Consider the following 20,621-nt stretch of genomic DNA (forward strand, 5'->3'; position numbering starts at 1 on the left):
GAGGCTAGAATCGAACCCAGGTCCCTGGTGCTATGAGGCAGCAGTGCTAACCACTGAGCCATTGTGCTGCTGCAAAGTCATTAGAGTGATTATAAAGTCATAGAGGTCTACAGCACAGCAAAAGGCCCTTCAACCCATTGAATTTGTAATGGCCGAAATCAGCTCCCTATTCTATTTCCTTTTTCCAGCACCTGCCCCATAATCTTGCTAGCCTTGGCATCGCAAGTGCACCTAGTAGTTTTAAATGTTATATTCATAGAATCCCTATCATTAGTATCTGTTAGTATGATGAACAGGGAATTTGATGCAAATCCTCTTACATACTCATTACCAATAACAAAGTCAGCAGTTAGGAAAATAGAGTAACGGTTCAGAAAGAGCCTATGAGCCCAATAGCCTGAGGAAATTGAACGAGCAGATAAAGTGAAGCCACATGGGTTAAAGTACCATGTCTCCCCTCACTTTAACACAACTGCTTGTTGCTAGGAGCTTGCATGTTGTGTAATGTCAATTTAATTCAATAAAAAAATAAACAACAGTAAATGAATTAGCTTTATTGTCATGGGAAGTTGAGTTGCTGTGAATTGATGTCACTGTCAATGAGTCTTCATAGACTCTTGAATAAAGATGACCCATGTTATGGATTGAGCTGAAGTGCAGAGGTTATATAGTCACGGTCAGTCTGCCCATTATCATGCTTACTCTCTAAACTTCAGGTCCCCCTGATGACTCCATTAAAAAATGGACCTACTTTCCTGTCAAAAGCAACCGACATGCTTTGGGCCTTGCTGCCAATTGCAGAGAAGATCATGGCAACAGCTGATGGCTTTATAAAGTGGCTCTGCACAATAAAGCCACGACTCCACTTGACGTAATTCTCTGTTATTTTATCAAGAACCTACAGTCTGATGTATGTTTACTGCTGACTGAAATATCTGTAGGAAATGCCTCAGCTGGAGCACAGGCCAGTCTAAAGTAATCACTTGATCTTGTTTATTATAGATCACTCAGGACTGATCTTGTTTCAATAAATTACTGAAGCATTTTTACTTGGGCCTCTGGTCTTATCCTGTATAACATAGTCAAGCAACAAATTCAATCATTTAACAGGAGAGCAACCCCTTTTTAAAGTCTTCTGGAGGACTGGGGAATTCTTTTTGGAACACTGTCACTAGCAGGCAGTTAATAATTGTTAGAACTTTACTTTCTCCACTGTACATTCTCCACTTTTACATGTCACAGGCTGCCCCAACCCATCTCACTCAGGGTTTTTAACCAATTCTGACCCACAAGATACAGATTCATATTCTTTACTTAACTCAGAGGCTTTATTAAGTATCAAAAATAATTAAAAAGGTAATACTTAATAGTATTTCATCAAAGAATTTGTTAGAATCCCTACAGTGTGGAAACAGGCCCTTTAGCTCAACAAGTCCACACTGACCCTCTGAAGAGTAACCCACCCAGACCCATTCCCCTAAACAATGCATCTAATCCACACAGCCCTGAACACTGTGTGGGAAGAACCAGAGTTTCTTCCAACACAGACCCGCACAGACATTCGGAGAATGTGCAAACGCCACACAGACAATCATCCAAGGTTGGAATCAAACCTGGGTCTCTGGCGCTGTGAGGCAACAGTGCTAACCACTGAGCCACAGTGCCACCTTGTAATACACTTGGCTCCGATAGCTTTTGCTTCCAAATTCTCTGAAATATACTTTCCTCTTCTTTCACTTTATTCTGTTTACGATTGTCTGTCTTGTTGATGTGAGCCAATGATGTCTTCTAGCTTCTTTCTTTTAGCTCCATAATGAGACCCTTGCCCTGCCATATTAGACCATAGTCTGTCCTGGCCAATATGACTGGATCGAGCTGAGATTTTTGAGTATCCATTGATTCCCTATGCCACAATACTTGGGCTCTTGCAGATGTTTTTCCAAAGGTTTTAAGATTGATATTTGTTAGTAGCTCACTTCTTCAAAACAGCATTCCTCATATCCTTTAATCTTCTGCAAATGATTTCTCAGGTCTCCATCTTATCTCCCCAGTTATTCTCTTTCATTATTCTTACATACGGCAAGTATTAACTCAAATAGACCAGTGCATTAGTGCACATAGCGCATAATTTGTTCCGTTACTTTAACCATGCTATTGTTCACAAACACAAAATGTATTATAGCCCGTTGGCCCTACAACAAACCATGTGAGCTGAGGCGTGAAGCTCCCTCCCACCTATATACCCTTCCATTTCTCAGGGTGGCTAGTTTCACACAAATACTTATTCCCCAAAACTGGCAAATTAACAAAGTGACCAATCGTGCTTTGAGTTCAAATCTTAACATTGCAGTTTTTTAAAAAGAAGAACACTGTATTACAGACTAATTGCTATAGCTAAACCATATAAATCTGCTAAAACCAAAGAAATCTACATCACAACAAGATCAGCAAGTTCTATACATGAAATCATTGTTTGATCTCACTGAACACATCTCGTAAAACATTGAATGTACGGGAGGTAAACTCTCCTGATATTCCAACATCATCAAAAGGAGGATCACTATGACATTGCTCTTCACATCACTATGACATTGCTTTCTAATGAACTCTTTTTGAACACAGAATGATAATTGTAGCATAACTCATTTTTTTTCAATCATAACTCTTTCTATGAAAAGATTTTGATCTGCTTTTTTTCCAGGACCAGATATTTAAAAAGATGGAAAGAATTCTGATTAAAATCCATTCATTACATCTCTGTTTTTATAAACTAAGTCAAATGGTTTATGGGGTTAAGGATACTGACAGGTTCTTAAATTATGTGAGATCATCAAAGACATGAATAACTTAAACCCTCGTAAGTGTTTAGTGTTGCCTATAGATATATAGACACTTCACACATGCAATTTGATTTATATTTATTTTATCAAGAGCAGGAGACAGTGTCACAAAGTCATACAGCACGGAAACAGGCCCTTCGGTTCAACCAATCCATGGCGAACATAATCCCAAACTAAACTGCCTGCTCCTGGCTCAGATCCCTGCAAACCTTTCCTATTCATGTACTTATCCAAATGTCTTTTAAATGGTGTAATTCTATCCACATCCAATTTCCTCAGGAAGTTTGTTCCATTCGTGAACCACCCTCTGTGTCAAGAATTTGCTCTTCTTGTCTTTTTAAAATTTTTCTCTTTAAAAATGTGCCCTTTCATCTTGAAATCCCCCATTCTAGAGCAAAGAGAACTACCGTTAACTCTATCTATACCCTCATTATTTTATAAACCTCTATAAGGTCACCTCTCAATCTCCTATGCTTTATTGAAAATAGTCACAGCCCATTCAGCCTTTCTTTATGACTCAAGCCTTCCATACCTGGCAACATCCTGGTAAATCTCTTCTGAATCCTCTCCAGCTTGATAATATCCTTCCCATAACTGGGCGACTTGGACTGGATACAGTATTCCAGAAGAGGCCTCACCAATGTCCTGTACAACTCAACATAACTTCCCAACTCCTGTGCTCAAAGGACTGAGCAATGAAGGCAAGCATGCTAAACGCCATTTTAACCACCCTGTTCATATGTGACACAAACTTTAAAGAATTATGTACCTGCATCCCAAGTCCCTCTGTCCTATAACACTACCCAAGGTCCTACCATTAATGGTATAAGCCCTACCCTTGTTTGTTGTACAAAAATACAATGCCTCACATTTACCCAGATTGAACTCCATCTACAATTTTTCAGCCCATTCATCCCTTTTGTAATCTTAGAAAACCTTCTTCACTGTTTACTATGCCACCAATTTTAGTGTCGTCTGCAAACTTACTAACCATGCCTTCTATATTCTCATCCAAATCATTTATAAAAATGACAAACAAAAGAGGACCCAGGGCTGATCCTTGTGGAACACCACTGGTCACAGACTTCCAGTTCAAAAACACACCACCACCACTTTCTGTCTATTGCCATTAAGTCAATTATGTATTCAGTTGGCAAGGTCACCCTGAATCCCATGTGACCTAACCTTACTAATTAGTCTGCTATGTTGAACCTTGTCAAAGGTTTTACTAAATTCCAAGTAAACAACATCTACTGCTCTGCCCTCATCAATCCTTTGGGCAACTTCCTCAAAAACTCAATCAGGTTTGTGAGACACTATTTTCCTCACACAAAACCATGCTGACTATCCCGAATCAATTTTTGCCTCTCTAAATGTCCATAAATCATCTCTTTTAAAATCACCTCCAACAATTTACCCACAATCAAAGTCAGACTCACGGGTCTATAGTTCCCCAGTTTCACCTTACAACCTTTCTTAAACCAAAGTACAACATTAGTCATCCTCCAGTCATCAGGCACCTCACCATAGTTAAAAATCTGTTAAAACCTTGGGTGGCACAGTGGTTAGCACTGCTGCCTCACAGCGCCAGAGATCCCGGTTCAATTCCCGCCTCAGGCAACTGTCTGTGTGGAGTTTGCACGTTCTCCCCTTGTCTGCGTGGGTTTCCTCTGGGTGCTCTGGTTTCCCCCTGCAGTCCAAAAATGTGCAGGTTAGATGAATGGGCCGTGCTAAATTGTCCGTAGTGTTAGGTGTAGGGAAATGGGTCTGGATGGGTTGCTCTTTGGAGGGCTGGTGCACTCGGAGGACTTGTTGGGCTGAAGGGCCTGTTTCCACACTGTAAGTAAGTAAAAAACAGTGTGTTGACCAATGGAAAGCCTCCATTAAGTGACCTTTGATATGAGCAAACCCAATTCAAAGGTTAAAAGCTATATTTTATTCATTATGTGGATAAAATATGCAAAGCTTTTAGTTCCAAGAGGGTGAATATTTGGGTTGGATTGGATTAGTCAGAGAATGTTTGAGGCTGCTCCCATGTGTATCTTTACTGTGGAGCTAAATAAATAACTGTGGAGAAAAGTAATAGAGGACTACGTTGAGTGAATGTCACGCTGTGCTATGGGTGGGCCACATCACATGTGCTGAACTGGAAAGAAAATTAGCCCTGTACTTTCTTGTCATCTGATCAGATCAACTAACTGTGAAGAGTTCTTGAGATTCACTCTGAACAATCCTGATATCCTAATTAACTCAACGTTGCCTCTTGACAATCAATCACCGAAACAAAATGGCAGATGCTCTGACAGATGTTCCAACTCCACTGAAAATGGGAGGGACATTATACTGTTGATGGAATTAAATAAATAAATATAAATTGGTACAGTCAGGCACACTTCACTTCTACAATGATTCTGTTCAGGGATAATTCACTCTGCTGTCTCTGAAAGCTGGACTCTGCTAGAGACACTGATGTTGCCTCCACTATAACAGTTTCATCCAGCACAAATGGTTACACAGCCCTGTTTTACAAAGGACATGGAAAAGCACAGCACAGTAATAGGCCCTTCAGCCCATCATATCTGTACTGACCATCATGCCACTCTAAACTAAGACTATAGGTGAGTACAAAGTGTTTCGAGAAAGCTGGCAGTCATGAAAAAAGTGATATAAAGGCAACTCTTTCTTGTGTCGATCTTAATGCAGCAACACAATACAGATAAATGTATCTGTCTCTGCTCAGTGTTGAACTTCAGCTTTTCTCATTCACCAAAGTTTGGAATTTTGCCACAAATTCATGGATAGAGTACTGCTGGTTCCTGAAGTCATCCAGCCATTGCAAGCAACACTCTGGCTTCATCAGAGTATTTGTTGAGAATGCTGACTTGCAGAGTGACACCCCATACCCCCGCCCCTGCTTCCGATCCATGCCATACATCGCTGGATGTTCTTTTTTTAATGATTGGGTCAGATAATGCCAATAGTCTGGCGTGGTGAGTTGAATTATTGCAACTGACCAAAATGACTCTCAACGTGTGATATTGTTGGTATTTTCATGGTGTTTTCATATAATTTTAATAAGCGTCCAGTACAAAGGAAGCAGGGAATGCAAGAGGGTCAAAAACCATTTGCACACTCTGTTTTCTATCTCCCCATTTTGCCTCACATGAAATAATAAATTACACATGCATGCAGCATGCAAATACACGTCTTGAGATCAAATTCCTTATAATGGTGCCTTACACACCTTGGATTTACTCATCCAAAATACATTATCCTTTTCTGGACTGTCAATTAGTTAGGTAGGGTGAGTAACTTAATGAATTACACTGCATATAATTCCACTCAGCAGGGATTTTGTTTGATGCTTCTGGCTCCCAGTAGAGGCAAACATAAACAGCTAATTATTTATTTGACCATTTTGAGCCAACTCATCAATGGGTTCAAGTACCAGTCTGCTCCCATCAGCTTGCAATACTTATATATGGGCATTTCCTCAAGCTTCTGCATATGACAGCACGTTGACAAAGCCTCTGTTTAGATATGAGAAGATAGTTGGCGAAGGTGGTTTGTTTGAATAGGTTATAGGTACAATGGCAAATAAAGATAGAAAACATTTCAAGAAACGATTCAGAGTGTCCAAGGAAAACAAATTTCATGAAGAAAACTTATGCTTGACAAGAAACATCCACCCATAGATTATTAGAAAAGTGAAGGGTACTGTTAAACTAAAATAAGAGGCTTATAATATTGTGAAGTATAGTTTTGAGTCTTAGTTTTGGGAGTGATTTTAAAACCACTAAAGAGTGATAAAAAGCTGAAAAAATGATAATTTGACAGCAAGATAGCCAGGAATATAAACATTGTTTTTAAACATATTACAAATATGTATGGAAGGAAGTAGCTAAAATAAACATCAAGTATCTGGAGCTAGAAATGGGAACAATCAGCATTTGAAATGAGGAAAAGACATTGAAGAAATATTTTGTACCTGTCCTTATGGTAGAATGCAGAAAATAGATACCAGAGATATTAGCAAGGGAAAAGTTAATGGACTGAAAACCAACAAAGGCCAAAATTGGAGGGATTTGTTTTCTTCAGCTCGCATGTTCTGCATTGCAGGGATCATCATCTTCACCTGAGTTCTGAGTTCTTTCTTTTGTCATTTCAAACAGTGTCAGTCAGTCCTAAAGTTTTGGTTTCATACCTCAGTTTTCATTTCCTCAGAGGTTTTACTTTCCAATCTCTATGTTGGTCTCAGTTCCCTTTGATTTCGTTTTCAACTTGAGTTGGGTTAAAAAATGCAAATTTTGATCTGTGTATTCCATCAGATAGCAAATGGAATATTAGCCTTTATTGCAATAATAAGGAAACTTTGCAACAATTGCATTAAGGATTCAGTAAGATCACACATACAATTATTTGTGCAGCCTTACTTGACATAGCTGAAGGAATGTACTTAAAGACAGTGCAGTGAGGTTTCATTGAGTTGGACCCTGAGATAAAAGTACTGTCTGATAATGAGTGATGAGTAATTGAAACTCTATTCATTGAAGTTTAGAAGAAGTAGAATTAGGTGGCATGGTGGCACAGTGGTTAGCACTGCTGCCTCATAGTGCCAGGGAACTGGGTTCAATCCCAGCCTTGGGTGACTATCTGTGTGGAGTTTGCACATTCTCCCTGTGTCTGCATGGGTTTCCTCATGGTGCTCCAGTTTCCTCCCACAGTCACAAAGATGTGCAGGTTAGGTGAATAGGCCATGGGAAATTGCCCATAGTGTTCAGGGATGTACAGGTGGATTAGCCAAGGGATATGCAAGGTTATGGGGATGGGGGGTGTGGGATGCTCTTCAGAGTGTCAATGTGGACTCGATGGGCTGAATGGCCTGCTTCCACACTGGAGGGATTCTGTGAAATACAAGGCAATGAAGTAGTTTGGGCAGGGGATACATTGAGAGGTTGTTTCCCCTGTCATTGGGAAGTCCCAAACATTATGAGGGGCTGGTAATTTAGGTCTGCAATGAGGAGAAAAATTCACTCAAGGGGTTGTGATTCTTTGGAGTTCTTTACTCCAGATATTCCATCATTGACTATATTCAAGGTTTAACCAGACAGATTTTTCATGTCTTGGAAGATCAGGGGACTTGAAGAATGGGTCAGAACATAGAGTTGAGGCAGCAGATCAGAATGTGAGAGCTGGAAGAGTTTGGTGGTTTAGTCCAGGTCCCTTGTGTCCTTACATTCTTTCTTCCCTAAATGATATCAGTCAACTAAATGTTTTGTTTTAAGACAATTTAATAGTGTCACAGTCACGATTATTGACATGAGCTATGTGTGTTGGATATTGCTTCTTCGTTCAGTGGTAAATTATAATGATTTCCAATTGATCGTAATGTTTACTTATATTACAGAGTTCTGTGCATTTTTAAATTCTGTTTTTTCTCTGAACACATCAATTTTCTGTCATGAGGGCAAGCCATAAAGTTTTGGGAAAAGTTACTGGGCCATACATGTTCTGTATGGGCCAGGAGCTGTTGACTAATTATAAGCACAGGATGACGAGGCGACTTTAACAGCCTCATGTGAACCAATTGCATTGTTTCTGATTGCTGTCTGACAGATCCATCCATTAAACTCATCTTTTAAATTCCACACAAGCTTAACTGTAGCCCCATCCTGTGATATGTTCCAGTCAGAAAGCACCTCACGCTTCAGTTGTGTCTGACATTGTCTCCTTGGCTCAGTGGGTAGTGCATTTGCCTCGGGTTTTGAAGCTTGTGGGTTGCAGCTCTGTGCTCGGATTTAACTGCATAATTTAAGCCGACACTTCAGTCGAGTGTTGGGAGAGCACTGACTTGTCCGAGGTATGTCCTTCAAATGAGACAAGTTTTGCAACTGCTTGCTCAGTGATTTGAGATGAGCATTAAACTTCGCAAGAATGTGCAAACAGTGCTCCCAGTGTTCCTCAACATCACTGAAACAGATTGATGTTAATATATTCCATTGCTGCTTGAGAAAGAGCTTGTTATTCTTCAACAGCAACTTATGTATCGAAATAACAATAGTCAATAAAGTAATCAGTTGTCTGTGAGGCATTTTGAGGCATTGCCATGAGGCTTGATAGGATAGATAGAGAGAAACTGTGCAGGAGTTGGTAGGAAGGAGTTGAGGGGTAGTCCAAGATGCTGGAGTTTAACCTGAAAATTAATATCTGCTCTTTGAGGTATGATATCAGGCAAGAATCCTTTGAAGGAGAATCGTGTAGACCTCCCAAAAAGCTGTTGGTGTCAGGTCAAACGAAAATATGAAACTGGGACTGAATAATTTTAATGAGACTAATACAACCAAAGTAGATCAGTTGAGTTAAGATTCAGATCAGAAATGATTTTCATGAATGGTGGAACAAACTTGAAGGACTATGACCTTAGATGCTTCTCTTAATAGAAATCAAGTGTTGATGGAAGTAACCATTAACTGTAAATATGTACAGTATTGTATATATTGGTCTTTCCAGGGTCAAATGATGCTGTCTCTGGAAACACTGGAATATGAAAATGATATGTACTGTAATGACCTTCCCAAGATAATTAATTCCAACCATTTCCTAGATTTAATCTGATGGTTATTAGTTTGAATTCACTTTAATTTGTGCAAAGCTAAACTGTTTTAAAGATTAGAGTAATCCTCTGCAAGTTCCCACATAATTTGAGATGTTTAAAGGTTAATAATTACTTGGGTAAAAACACAATCAGAGCATATAGTGTCCAATGGTTCATTAATACTTTCATTAGCAAAGTGGGTATTGAAAGAGAACATCCGCATAATTGACCTATCTAACAGGCTGTTCATTGACCTGAAAATAATAATTTAAGTTTATATAAACAGAATACCATTTTATAAGTGGCACCCTTCCAACAGTGACACTATGTACTCCATGCTTCAGCCAGAGGGTGATGAATCTGTGAAATGCATTGCTGCTGAGGGTGATGGAAGCCAAGTTACTGAGTGTGGTTAAGACAGAAAAAGATAGGCTTTTGATTAGTAAGGGGATCAAGGATTATGGAAAGAAGGCAGAAGAATGTGGTTGAGAAACATTTCAGCCATGATCAAATGGTGGGGTAGACTTAATGGGCTGAATGGCCAAATTCTGCTCCTATGTCTTAAGGTCACGCAGGCATTTTGCAGGTCATTGAATATAAGTAAACAGGCAGAGAATACGCTTGAAGCAATCTTGTGTTCTAGATCTACAGATTACAGGTTTCACCAAGATAAGCCTGCTTGCTCTGTCCATTTTGTTTAAAGTTAAAAATCACACAACACCAGATTGTAGTCCAACACATTTATTTGAAAGTTTTTGGAGCGCTCCTCTGTCAGGTGGGTACCTGATGAAGGAGCAGAGCTCCGATAGCTTGTACTTTCAAATAAACCTGTTGGACCATAACCTGGTGTTGTGTCATTTTTAATTTTGTCCACCCCAGTCCAGCACCGGCACCTCCGCACCATGACTACCATTTTGTTTCAGAAAAGCAACATTGTCAGACTGTGAAATTTTATGCTGAGGAGCAGCCCCTTCAAGTCCTGGCCTCACTTAAATAGACCACTTTAAATACAAAAATCACACAGTACCAGGTTATAGTCCAACAGGTTTATTTGGATGCACTAGCTTTCACAGCACTGCTCCTTCATCAGGTAACTAGTGGGGCAGGATCGTAGGGCACAGAATTTATAGGAAAAGATCACACTGTCATCCAATTAAAACACTACCTTGAACAAACCTTGATTGTTGTTCAGTCTTTCATCTTTTAAAAGGGGTTGCAGGTTTCAGTTCATTAATACGTAAATATTAGAACTTCTTTTAAGTCACATTTTCAAGATAACTTAAGGTTTTATCAAAAAAGGTAACATCTCAGCTTAGACAATGTATTAAAAGTGTCAGGTTAGAGTCTGTCTGCATCCCAATCTTGAGTCAGACTGGTTCTATTTCCAAAGAAGGAATTAATAGAATGTTATATGGATTGACTGCCTGCAGGTTATGCGTGTTTTGAGCAAAAATGGATGTATCTGCAAATACAATTCTGCAAATGCAAATTTACCCCATAGACTATGTGTGTGTTAAATAAGTCATTATGGATTATGTGGACGTCTAGACGTGATGGTACAGAGAACACCTAATGGAGAATTCACCACAAAGCAACAAGAAATTGACTGGGACAACACAACTATTATACGACAAGCCAAACAGAGAACAGCTAGGGAATTCCTAGAGGCATGGCACTCATCCACAGATTCAATCAATAAGCACATCGACCTGGACCCAATATACCGACCACTGCAACGGACAGCTGGAACTGACAACCGAAGCGGTAGATTCAAACCACTACAAATGCCGGAGGAAAGATCACAGAAGCGCTTCACAGGAGGCTCCCAAGCACTGATGATGTCGCCTAGACAGGGGATGAAACGTCTGCAACACAAATTCCCATCTCGGCGAACAGAACCACAACAACCACCCTCTATGTAAAACATTCTCCCCTTATGTCTTTTTTAAATCTCTCTCCTCTTATTTTAAAAACGTGCCCCCTAGTTTTGAAATTCCCCATCCTAGGGAAAAGACATCCACCATTAACCCTATCTAGACCCTTCATGATTTCGTAAACCTCCATAAGGTCACCTCTCAAATCTCCTACACTCCAGTGAAAAAAGATCCTAGCCTGTCCAGCCTTTCTTTATAACTGAAACCTTCAATGCCCGGCAACATCCTGGCAGATCTCTTCTGAGCCCTGACTACCTTAATCATATCCTTCCTTTAACAGGGCAACCAGAGCAGGGTACAGAATCCCAGAAGAGGCCTCACCAATGTCCTGATTATCCAACTCCTCAACTTCTTGAGGGAAGGAAATCTGCTATCCTTTGATGTGATTGACTCTTAACTGCCCTCTGAAATGGCAAACTGTTATAATTCAGGGGCAATTAGGGATGGGCAATAAATGATGGCTCAGCCAGCAATGCCCACATCCCATGAATGAATAAAAAATAATCTCACTAAACCAGCTGTCCTTGATAGGCGACTGACTTCCTTATGAATTATGTTTACATGCTGTACATTTGCGTTCACCAGAAACCATATTAAAACTGTCCCATTTATTTCACACGGTGTCCTCGCTGCTGTGAATGACATGGGAAATGTTTCATCCCACAAGTCTGACATTGATCGATTTCAGGTCCTCACAGCGAAGGACAAAGCCATAAACCACTGTGTTAGGACGAGTTTTATATTTGTTCAGAAGCCGAGGGCACATTTTAAATCTCTCTGGAATCTTCCACAGTTTTACAGCATGTAATAAGGCTGATTGTCTCAAACTCTGGTCAGATTATTGTTTAGGGCTGGTTCATTTGAAATGCATCTGACATATGTCAGCACAAAGTCTCAAGTTGACATTTTATTGACTGTGGGCTAAACCTGATTCCCTGGGGTGCCTGGCTGGATGTTACCAACTCGAGCTACGAACTGGGCAGTAGTCAGCACACTCCCACATATCCTACAAGGCTCCTACACACACACACATGGGAAATATCAAAACCCTGGGGCCATGTACAAGAAGGTCGCAATAGGTCAGAGTGATGGCTTTCTCAGACTTAAAAATAGGGGAATCATATAGATTATATAGATCACTAGTTACTGATTGAAATCTTAACTGTATAAGTCTCCATTTGAAGAGCGAAGAGGGCACTGTTGCAGATTGGTAAAATAAGACTGAATAGTTTTCTGACCGAAAATAATACCAAGAATGATTTCCTAAATAATGTTGCTGTTGTCCTGCTTTCTCATGAGGGAAATTCAACAGGTGGTAAGCTTAATTGTAGGGTCACCATGTCTCAGGTGACTGGAAAGGTTGTGAAAGTAAGACATTCAGAGTGATCTTAGCCAACGTAGAGATCGAACCCATGCTGTTGGCATCAGCCTGCATTTCAAACCAGCCATCCAGCCAATTGAGCTAACCCCCTCTGCAATTGAACGTTGGCAGCTGTCGGAAGGGCAGCTTCTTAGCAGCAGGTTGGGTGATGCTGGGATAAATGGAGGGAGAGATTTGCCTTTCAGTGTTGGTGACCTGGCAGCTGTGGTCACATTGAATTTGAACAGTTAACTACATATTCACAGGGCACGTGCACCCTGGGAATCCTTATGGTTCGGCAGCTACTATAACAATGCCTTCCTCCCACTGTGGAGCTGCCAGCTACCCACATCAATGGGCAGTCTCATGGGCCTTAGCTCCCAGTGTTGGTGGCTGGAAGGCTCCAGGAAGAAGTTGCACACACAGGCAGACCATGGACACCATCGCTATTGAGGTCATCACATACTCCTGGCACCTGAGAAGCGTCTGAGAGGAGAAGGTTCCACCCACAGATTCCACAAACCATTCAAGAGACCAACATGCTGAGGGGACACCCATAGCTTCTTAGTGAAGGAGTGAGTGAATAGGTTTCCCTCATGTGGAAAGAAATCTTGAATCTAAAATGAACTGTTTCCAATGAAGGTGATTGGAAACAAGCAGCTCCTGGTGAGGTCGGATAGAGCGAGGTGAGGTAGTCTCTTGTGATCCTTACAAATAAAAACTCACATTGAATTTGAAGTAACAAGATTAAAACCTCCACAATACCAGCACAAACTTGATACCAGCATCATATGCACAAACCAAATTATAAGCATTCCTACACAATTCCAGCTGTAATCTTTCAATTCCTTCACAGAATCTAAAAACTGGCAAAACAAGAAGCACACTTTTGCAGTACTTTATTCAATCCTGGGTGGGGCTCACTCCTCGTCATCTCCTTTCCTTCCTCTGCTCCGTCTATTTTTAAAAAAAGACTCAACATCTATATTTGAAGACTGAAATTAATCTAAATTTTGGCTTAAAATAAAACAAACTACGTAATTTAACTTTGGCACAAATTGCTAAAACGTCAATTTGAAACTACAATGATGACAGCCTCTGTCAGCATCACAATTAAGAGTTAACCAACTGACTGGAATTTAACTGACTTTTATCTATCTGGTAGCAATAAACCCTACGTCCACAAACATCTGCTCCCTCCATCGTCGATACTTAGGAACAGCAGAGTGTACCCTCCACAAGAAGCATTGCAGAAATGACTGCGGTTCCTTAGACAACAACATCCAGGCCATAATCATTATCATCTAGAAGGTCAGAGGAATACATGGGAACACCACCAGCTGCAAATTCCCTTCCAAACCACTCACCATCCAGATTTGGAAATATATCTTCATTCCTCAGTGTCACCGGTTCAAAGTTCTGGACCTCCCTCCCGAACAGCTTTGTGGGTCAACCCACACCAAACTGACTGCAGTGGTTCAAGAAGGCAGCTTACACCACCTCCCCAAGGGCAGGTTTGGGTTCCAAGAAATTCTGGTGAAGCCAGTTATGCTTCTGTCCTTTGAATGAAAAGTAAAGAATGTACCTTTAAAACCTATTACACTTCAATCATCATTATATTCACACATAGCATCCACATACTGGTTATCAAGGCATGGTTAGTAAGTATGCCTTGTTGGTATAGTGGACAGTGGACAGTGAAGAACGTTATCTAAGATTACAATGAGATCTTGATCAATTGGATCAATGGGCTGATGGAATTTAATTTAGATAAATGTGACAGATTGTATTTTGGTAAAGCAAATAAGGGCAGGACTTGTACAATTAAAAGTTGGGCCTGGGCAGTGTTGTAGAACAGAGAGACCTAGAGATTCAGGTAAAAAATGCTTTGAAGTTTCCATCACATATAGATACAGTGGTTAAGAAGACATTTATCATGGTTGCCTTCATTGCTCAGAGCTTTGAATATAAGAGTGGGGCTTTATGTTGAGGTTGTAAAAGATGTTGATGAGGCCTTTTCTTGTGTCCAGTTCTGGTTGCGCTATGATAGGAAGGATAATACTCAACTGGAGAGGGCTCAGAAGAGATTTACCAGCATGTTGCTGGGGATGGAGGGTTTGCGTTATGGGGAGATGCTGGATAGGCTGGGACTATTTTCACTGGAACATAGGAAGTTGAGGAGTGACCTTATCGAGGTTTGTAAAATAATGAGGGGCATGGCTAAGGTGAATGGCGGGTGTCTTTTCACTAGGGTGAGAGATTTCAAGACTAGGGCCATATTTTTAAGGTGAGAGGAGAAAGATTTAAAAAAGACATGAGGGGCATTTTTTTTACATGGAGAGTGGTTCATGTGTGGAATGAACTCCCAGAGAAAGTGCGGGATGCAAGTACAATTACAACAATTAAAAACATTTACATAAGTACACAAATAAGAAACATTGGAGGGATATGGGCAAGTCCAGGCAGGTGGGACTAGTTTAGTTTGGGATTACGCTTGGTGTGTTGTGGTTAGACCAAAGGGTCTGTTTCTGTGCAATATGACTCTTCTGAACAGGAATATTGTTTATATATGTCGGGAGTGGTGTTGACTATACATTCATAATATACAGGCAACTCTTGCAACTGAGAACCATGTTAAAATTAGTTTCATCAGTTCCCTTATTAATTAATTCAACACAGATAGAAATTGAATCTAAGACATTTTCTGAATGGTACATTTGATTATTAACATAGCAGGGCATTTGAATTCTTACTACGTTGAAGAAGGAGTTTCACCATTTAATGATTTAGCTGAAAAGAGCTCCGTAATGTTAATTGTCATTTTTCACTCTGTTGATCTTCGAATTCTTTGATATTAAATGATGACTTCAGATGGCTTATTCAAAGGAATTAGTTGGAAGGAGTTATTGAATCTGAGAGTGTGAAGAAGTTAAATTAACATTATCTAGAAAAGTGATGACCCTGAGAGCTTTAGTGAAGACATACCAGCTATGCTGTGTCTGAATAGAACTTCCTGACTATGCTGGGCTACTTCCCAAATTTTGTCCATGCCAGTTCTCGTAATAAAGGCATCAGTTTTCCCTGGTAAATATTCAACAGTGAAAAACATAGTATTATTAACATTCAAGAACAAAGCCCAGGCATATGTTTTAACTATTCCATGCTGATTGTGTGTATGGCTTGTCTCTTTACTTTCTATTTCAACCTTGAATATTAGTGATTGGTGTCAAGCCGAAGTTAAAGCTGGCTTTGAGGAATAGTCCCAGCTCTGTGGGTCATTTGTGTTCAGATTCAATCCCTGAACCAATATGGAATAATCTCTTTGATGACTGGTTCATTAATCATTAATGCTTTTTTCCCTTAGTCCTGAATCTGTGTTCAACTGTTGATCACACCAACCACAGTCCATACTGTACAACACAGTTTTAGTATCACAGAACTCTCTACGGCACATGCATGTCTTGTAGCCAAGAAACTGGAATAGGTGGGAACAAATTACTGCAGATTCTGGAATCTGTACTGAAAACAACAAATGCCCTCAGAGAGGTCCAAAAGAGATTAAAAAAAATCAAGGTCAGATATGTTACTGTATTGGGCTCTAACTCACTCCTCCTTGAAGTCACGTTTTCAAAGCCATGACTATGGCGTGGGCATGTTGGTCATCTGACCATGCATTTCCTTCTATGACTTACCATGCTCCTGAGAAGCATCCTGAAACATACCAGGTGTTAGAGAACAATACCTTGTTGTTAAAATCAGTTGATTCTCCAAAAGGTAGCACTGAGCCATAAAGACCAGCAGGATTTTATATAGGATAGGAATAGCAGCAGGGACAGCCGTGGTGCTGTCCATTCTGCTGATGGTGCCCTGATGGACTTACACATGAAAGGTGACCATTACTGTCAAGAATAACATGCACCTGGGAAATGCTTATACGACAAAATGATAGATGGTGCAAAAGTTGGTGGTGTGGTAAATAATTTTAGACTAGTGAATGATGCAGATGGGCTGAGCTAAATGCTGAAAAGCGTGGGATGATGAATTTTGGAAGGATGAACAGGGCAAAGGAGTACATATAAGACCCTAGGAAGACAGAGGTGCAGAGGAACCTTGGTATTCATGTCAACAGATTGGTGAAGGTAGCAAAAAAACTAAATAATGTGATTAAGAAGAGAAATGGGATATTTGCCTTTATTAGTTAAACATTTGAATACAAGAGCAAGGAAGTTATAGAACATAGAACATAGAAGAATACAGCGCAGTACAGGCCCTTCGGCCCTCGATGTTGCGCTGATCCAAGCCCACCTAACCTACACTAGCCCACTATCCTCCATATGCCTATCCAATGCCCGCTTAAATGCCCATAATGAGGGAGAGTCCACCACTGCTACTGGCAGGGCATTCCATGAACTCACGACTCGCTGAGTAAAGAACCTACCCCTAACATCTGTCCTATACCTACCTCCCCTTAATTTAAAGCTATGCCCCCTTGTAATAGCTGACTCCATACGTGGAAAAAGATTCTCACTGTCAACCCTATCTAAACCCCTAATCATCTTATACACCTCTATCAAGTCACCCCTAAACCTTCTTTTCTCCAATGAAAACAACCCCAAGTGCCTCAGCCTTTCCTCATACGATCTTTCTACCATACCAGGCAACATCCTGGTAAACCTCCTTTGCACCCGTTCCAGTGCCTCCACATCCTTCCTATAGTATGGCGACCAAAACTGCACACAATACTCCAGATACGGCCGCACCAGAGTCTTATACAACTGCAACATGACCTCAGTACTCCGGAACTCAATTCCTCTACCAATAAAAGCCAGTACGCCATATGCCTTCTTCACCGCACTATTTACCTGGGTGGCAACTTTCAAAGATATGATGGAGCTGTATTCAAAGTTAATAGGCTACTGTTCAGGCACTGTGTACACTTCTGGTCACCACACTATAGGAAGGATTTGATTGCACTACAGATGTTGCAGAGAATCTTCACCAGGATGTTGTCTGGGTTGTAGCAAATCAGCTCTAAAGAGAAACTGGATATAGAACATAGAACATTACAGCGCAGTACAGGCCCTTCGGCCCTCGATGTTGCGCCGACCTGTCAATTTAATCTGAAGCCCATCTAACCGACACTATTCCATGTATATCCATATACTTGTCCAATGATGACTTAAATGTATTTAAAGTTGGTGAATCTACTACTGTTGCAGACAAAGCATTCCATATCCTTACTACTCTCTGAGTAAAGAAACTACCTCTGACATCTGTCCTATATCTATCACCCCTCAATTTAAAGCTATGCCCCTCATTCTCGCCGTCACCATACTTGGAAAATGGCTCTCCCTGTCCACCCTATCTAACCCTCTGATAGGCAGGGATTGTTTCCTTAAGGACAGAAAAGGCTGAGGGGGGATCTGATTGATGCATACTAAGATGTAAAGATGTTAGATAGGGTGGATAGAGAAAAACATTTCTCCTTAGTAGATGAATCAATGACCAGGGATCACAGACTTAAGGTAAGGGTCATGAGGTTCAGAGGAAAGGTTGTTTCATCAGAAGATTATGGATATCTGGAACACATTGTCTAAAAGAGTGGAAGAGGTGGGAAGACCTATGAAGAAGTATTGAAATGCCAGAGCATACAAAACTTTGGGCTGGAAAATGAGATCAGAATAGATGGATGTTCGATGAAAAGCACAGGGACAATGGGCCAAAGGGCCTCTTTCAATGCTGAAAATTTCTGTGGTTGTAAGAAAAGAATAATAGAGGCCATGTCGACCATGGATAATGCTGCAAAGAAAGTGTGACATCTCCACCCACCTTTGATAAAATTACCCTGAAGATCTTCAAGTTCAGCATGGAAAAGAAAATAAACCTGATGAAATGAAAGACATTTTGCCAAGACTCCAATGGCCCCCTTTAACCAAGCTTACCATCAGCATGGCCTGTTCAGGATTGGTGATAACCTGGGGGAGAAGTGCTCTTTCACAAATTTCTATAAATTCTATGTCTTATGACTGTGTCCTCCACAACCACCTGATGAAGGAGCGGGGCTCCGAAGACTAATACTTCCAATTAAATCTGTTGGACTATAACCTAGTATTGTATGACTTTTAACTTTGTACATCCCAGTCCAACACCGGCATCTCCAAATCTTGGTTTTCATAAGGCTGTGTTCAGTTCTCCTGCTCTGTAGGTGTGCAGCTAATCTGTTCTGTACGGAATGCCTTTGTTATTGTGACGATAGAGATTTCTTCCACAACTGCAAACGGCTCAGAGAAGATCAGTTTCACATGACTTGCTCATTATTTGCACATGAATAGCTGTTAAACCAACCACTTACTGCCCTGATTGATAAAATGACCTCTGCTGGTCATCATTTTACCTACATCCTCAGTCTGGAAGAAGAATAAAAAACACATTAGGAATTTGACTCTGTAACATCAAATAATCACTAGGTTATTAAAGGAAAAAAAAAGTTGAACTGCGTACCTATCAAAAAAAAAGGTTCTGAATATGTATTTGTAATAATGCTCTGGGACTTATTGCCTTACCCGACATTCTATACATCAGAATCCAGGTTTTGCAAAAACGCAATATCGAAAACTTGACAGTGCATAAATCACAAGGGTTTACTGGATAATCATGCAATCTCTTTCAATCTGCACAGCCTTTTTCTCACTTTGTTTTTCTTTCAACTCTCCAAACAGGTTTCCTACAATGGCATTGGTTCCTTTGATCCTGAGATTGACTTATCGAACCAAAGTGGCCGAGTGTTCAAGCTGGGAAATGAGACCCACCATCTATTTGTGGGTTTGTACCCAGGGACCACCTATTCATTCACTATCAGTGCCAGCACTGTCAAAGGTTATGGACACCCTGTCACCAAGCAGTTTACCACAAAGATATCAGGTATTGTTTTCCAATGCAGGCATCTTTTACTATTTATTACGTCAGACTCATTTATTTCGTTGGAAGGAGGGTATGAAAACACTCAAGATTATTTCTCAAAATTGTCTTTTGGAAAGAACCAACTGTCTCAAACCACATCACACTTTGGAAAACTGATACCGACACAGCCCTGCGTTATTAAAATTCACCATTTAGTCCAATGCAGAGATAAATGCTCTTTCACCTTCAGATGTTTGGCTAGATGATGAATATTTAAATCAGATTTCTTCCAAAGTACTTAGAGTGTTTGAAAGCAACTAATGTGAATGAAACAAAGTGCGATCGTGTAGTGAATTGCAATTGGAACCATACAGAAGTGATATTTTTCACCCATCTGGAATCAAAACTAGGAGTTATAAATATTACATAGTCACTATTGAATCCGGTTTCCAAATCACGATAAATGTCTTTACACAGACAATTGTTAGAATGTGGATTTTGCTATAAGAATTGACTGAAGAAAATACCATGGATTACCAGAGGGCAATGTTAGATAAACACAATGGAGAATTGAAAAGAAAGCTTGTTGGACGAGGAGGGTCAACAGGAAATTTCTGCCTGAATTGAAAACAGAAAATGTTAGAGAAACTCAGCATCTGTGGAGAAAGAAACTAGGGTAAACATTTTGAGTCCAATGATTCCTCATGGATGAATATGTCTGATATTTGTGAGTATTGGGATTTGTCCACTGGTTTCAGCATAAGCAGCATGCCTCTAACTACTAGCACCCCCTCCACTTGGAGCATAACATACACCATTCTGATGGTGACTGCTAGTTGTTCTTCCCACATCCATGTCTGTCTGAGTCACAGAATTGTTACAATGCAGCAAGTCACCACTGACTAAGCGAGCTGTCACTAGTGTATCCCCCATTGGTCAGCTGTTCTGAAGGCAGAGTCTTAATAGGCTGCGTCTGGGAAGATCACTTAGAT

The 20,621-nt window shown here is 40.4% G+C and overlaps 1 protein-coding gene across 7 annotated transcripts in view; it reads left to right on the forward strand.

The window, feature by feature from the left end:
• LOC122548881 (receptor-type tyrosine-protein phosphatase mu) overlaps positions 1–20,621 on the forward strand; it is a 903,264-nt gene that overhangs the window by 560,541 nt on the left and 322,102 nt on the right. For all 7 annotated transcript variants that reach the window (XM_087986678.1, XM_087986679.1, XM_087986680.1 and 4 more), the window contains exon 10: positions 19,449–19,650. In XM_087986678.1, coding sequence (XP_087842804.1) covers positions 19,449–19,650 — 202 coding nt within the window. The remainder of the gene's footprint in view (positions 1–19,448; positions 19,651–20,621) is intronic.

Source organism: Chiloscyllium plagiosum, unplaced genomic scaffold (genome assembly GCF_037043375.1).
Source record: "Chiloscyllium plagiosum isolate Xiang-an unplaced genomic scaffold, Cpla_swu_hap1 HiC_scaffold_4, whole genome shotgun sequence".
NCBI classification, from domain to species: domain Eukaryota; kingdom Metazoa; phylum Chordata; class Chondrichthyes; order Orectolobiformes; family Hemiscylliidae; genus Chiloscyllium; species Chiloscyllium plagiosum.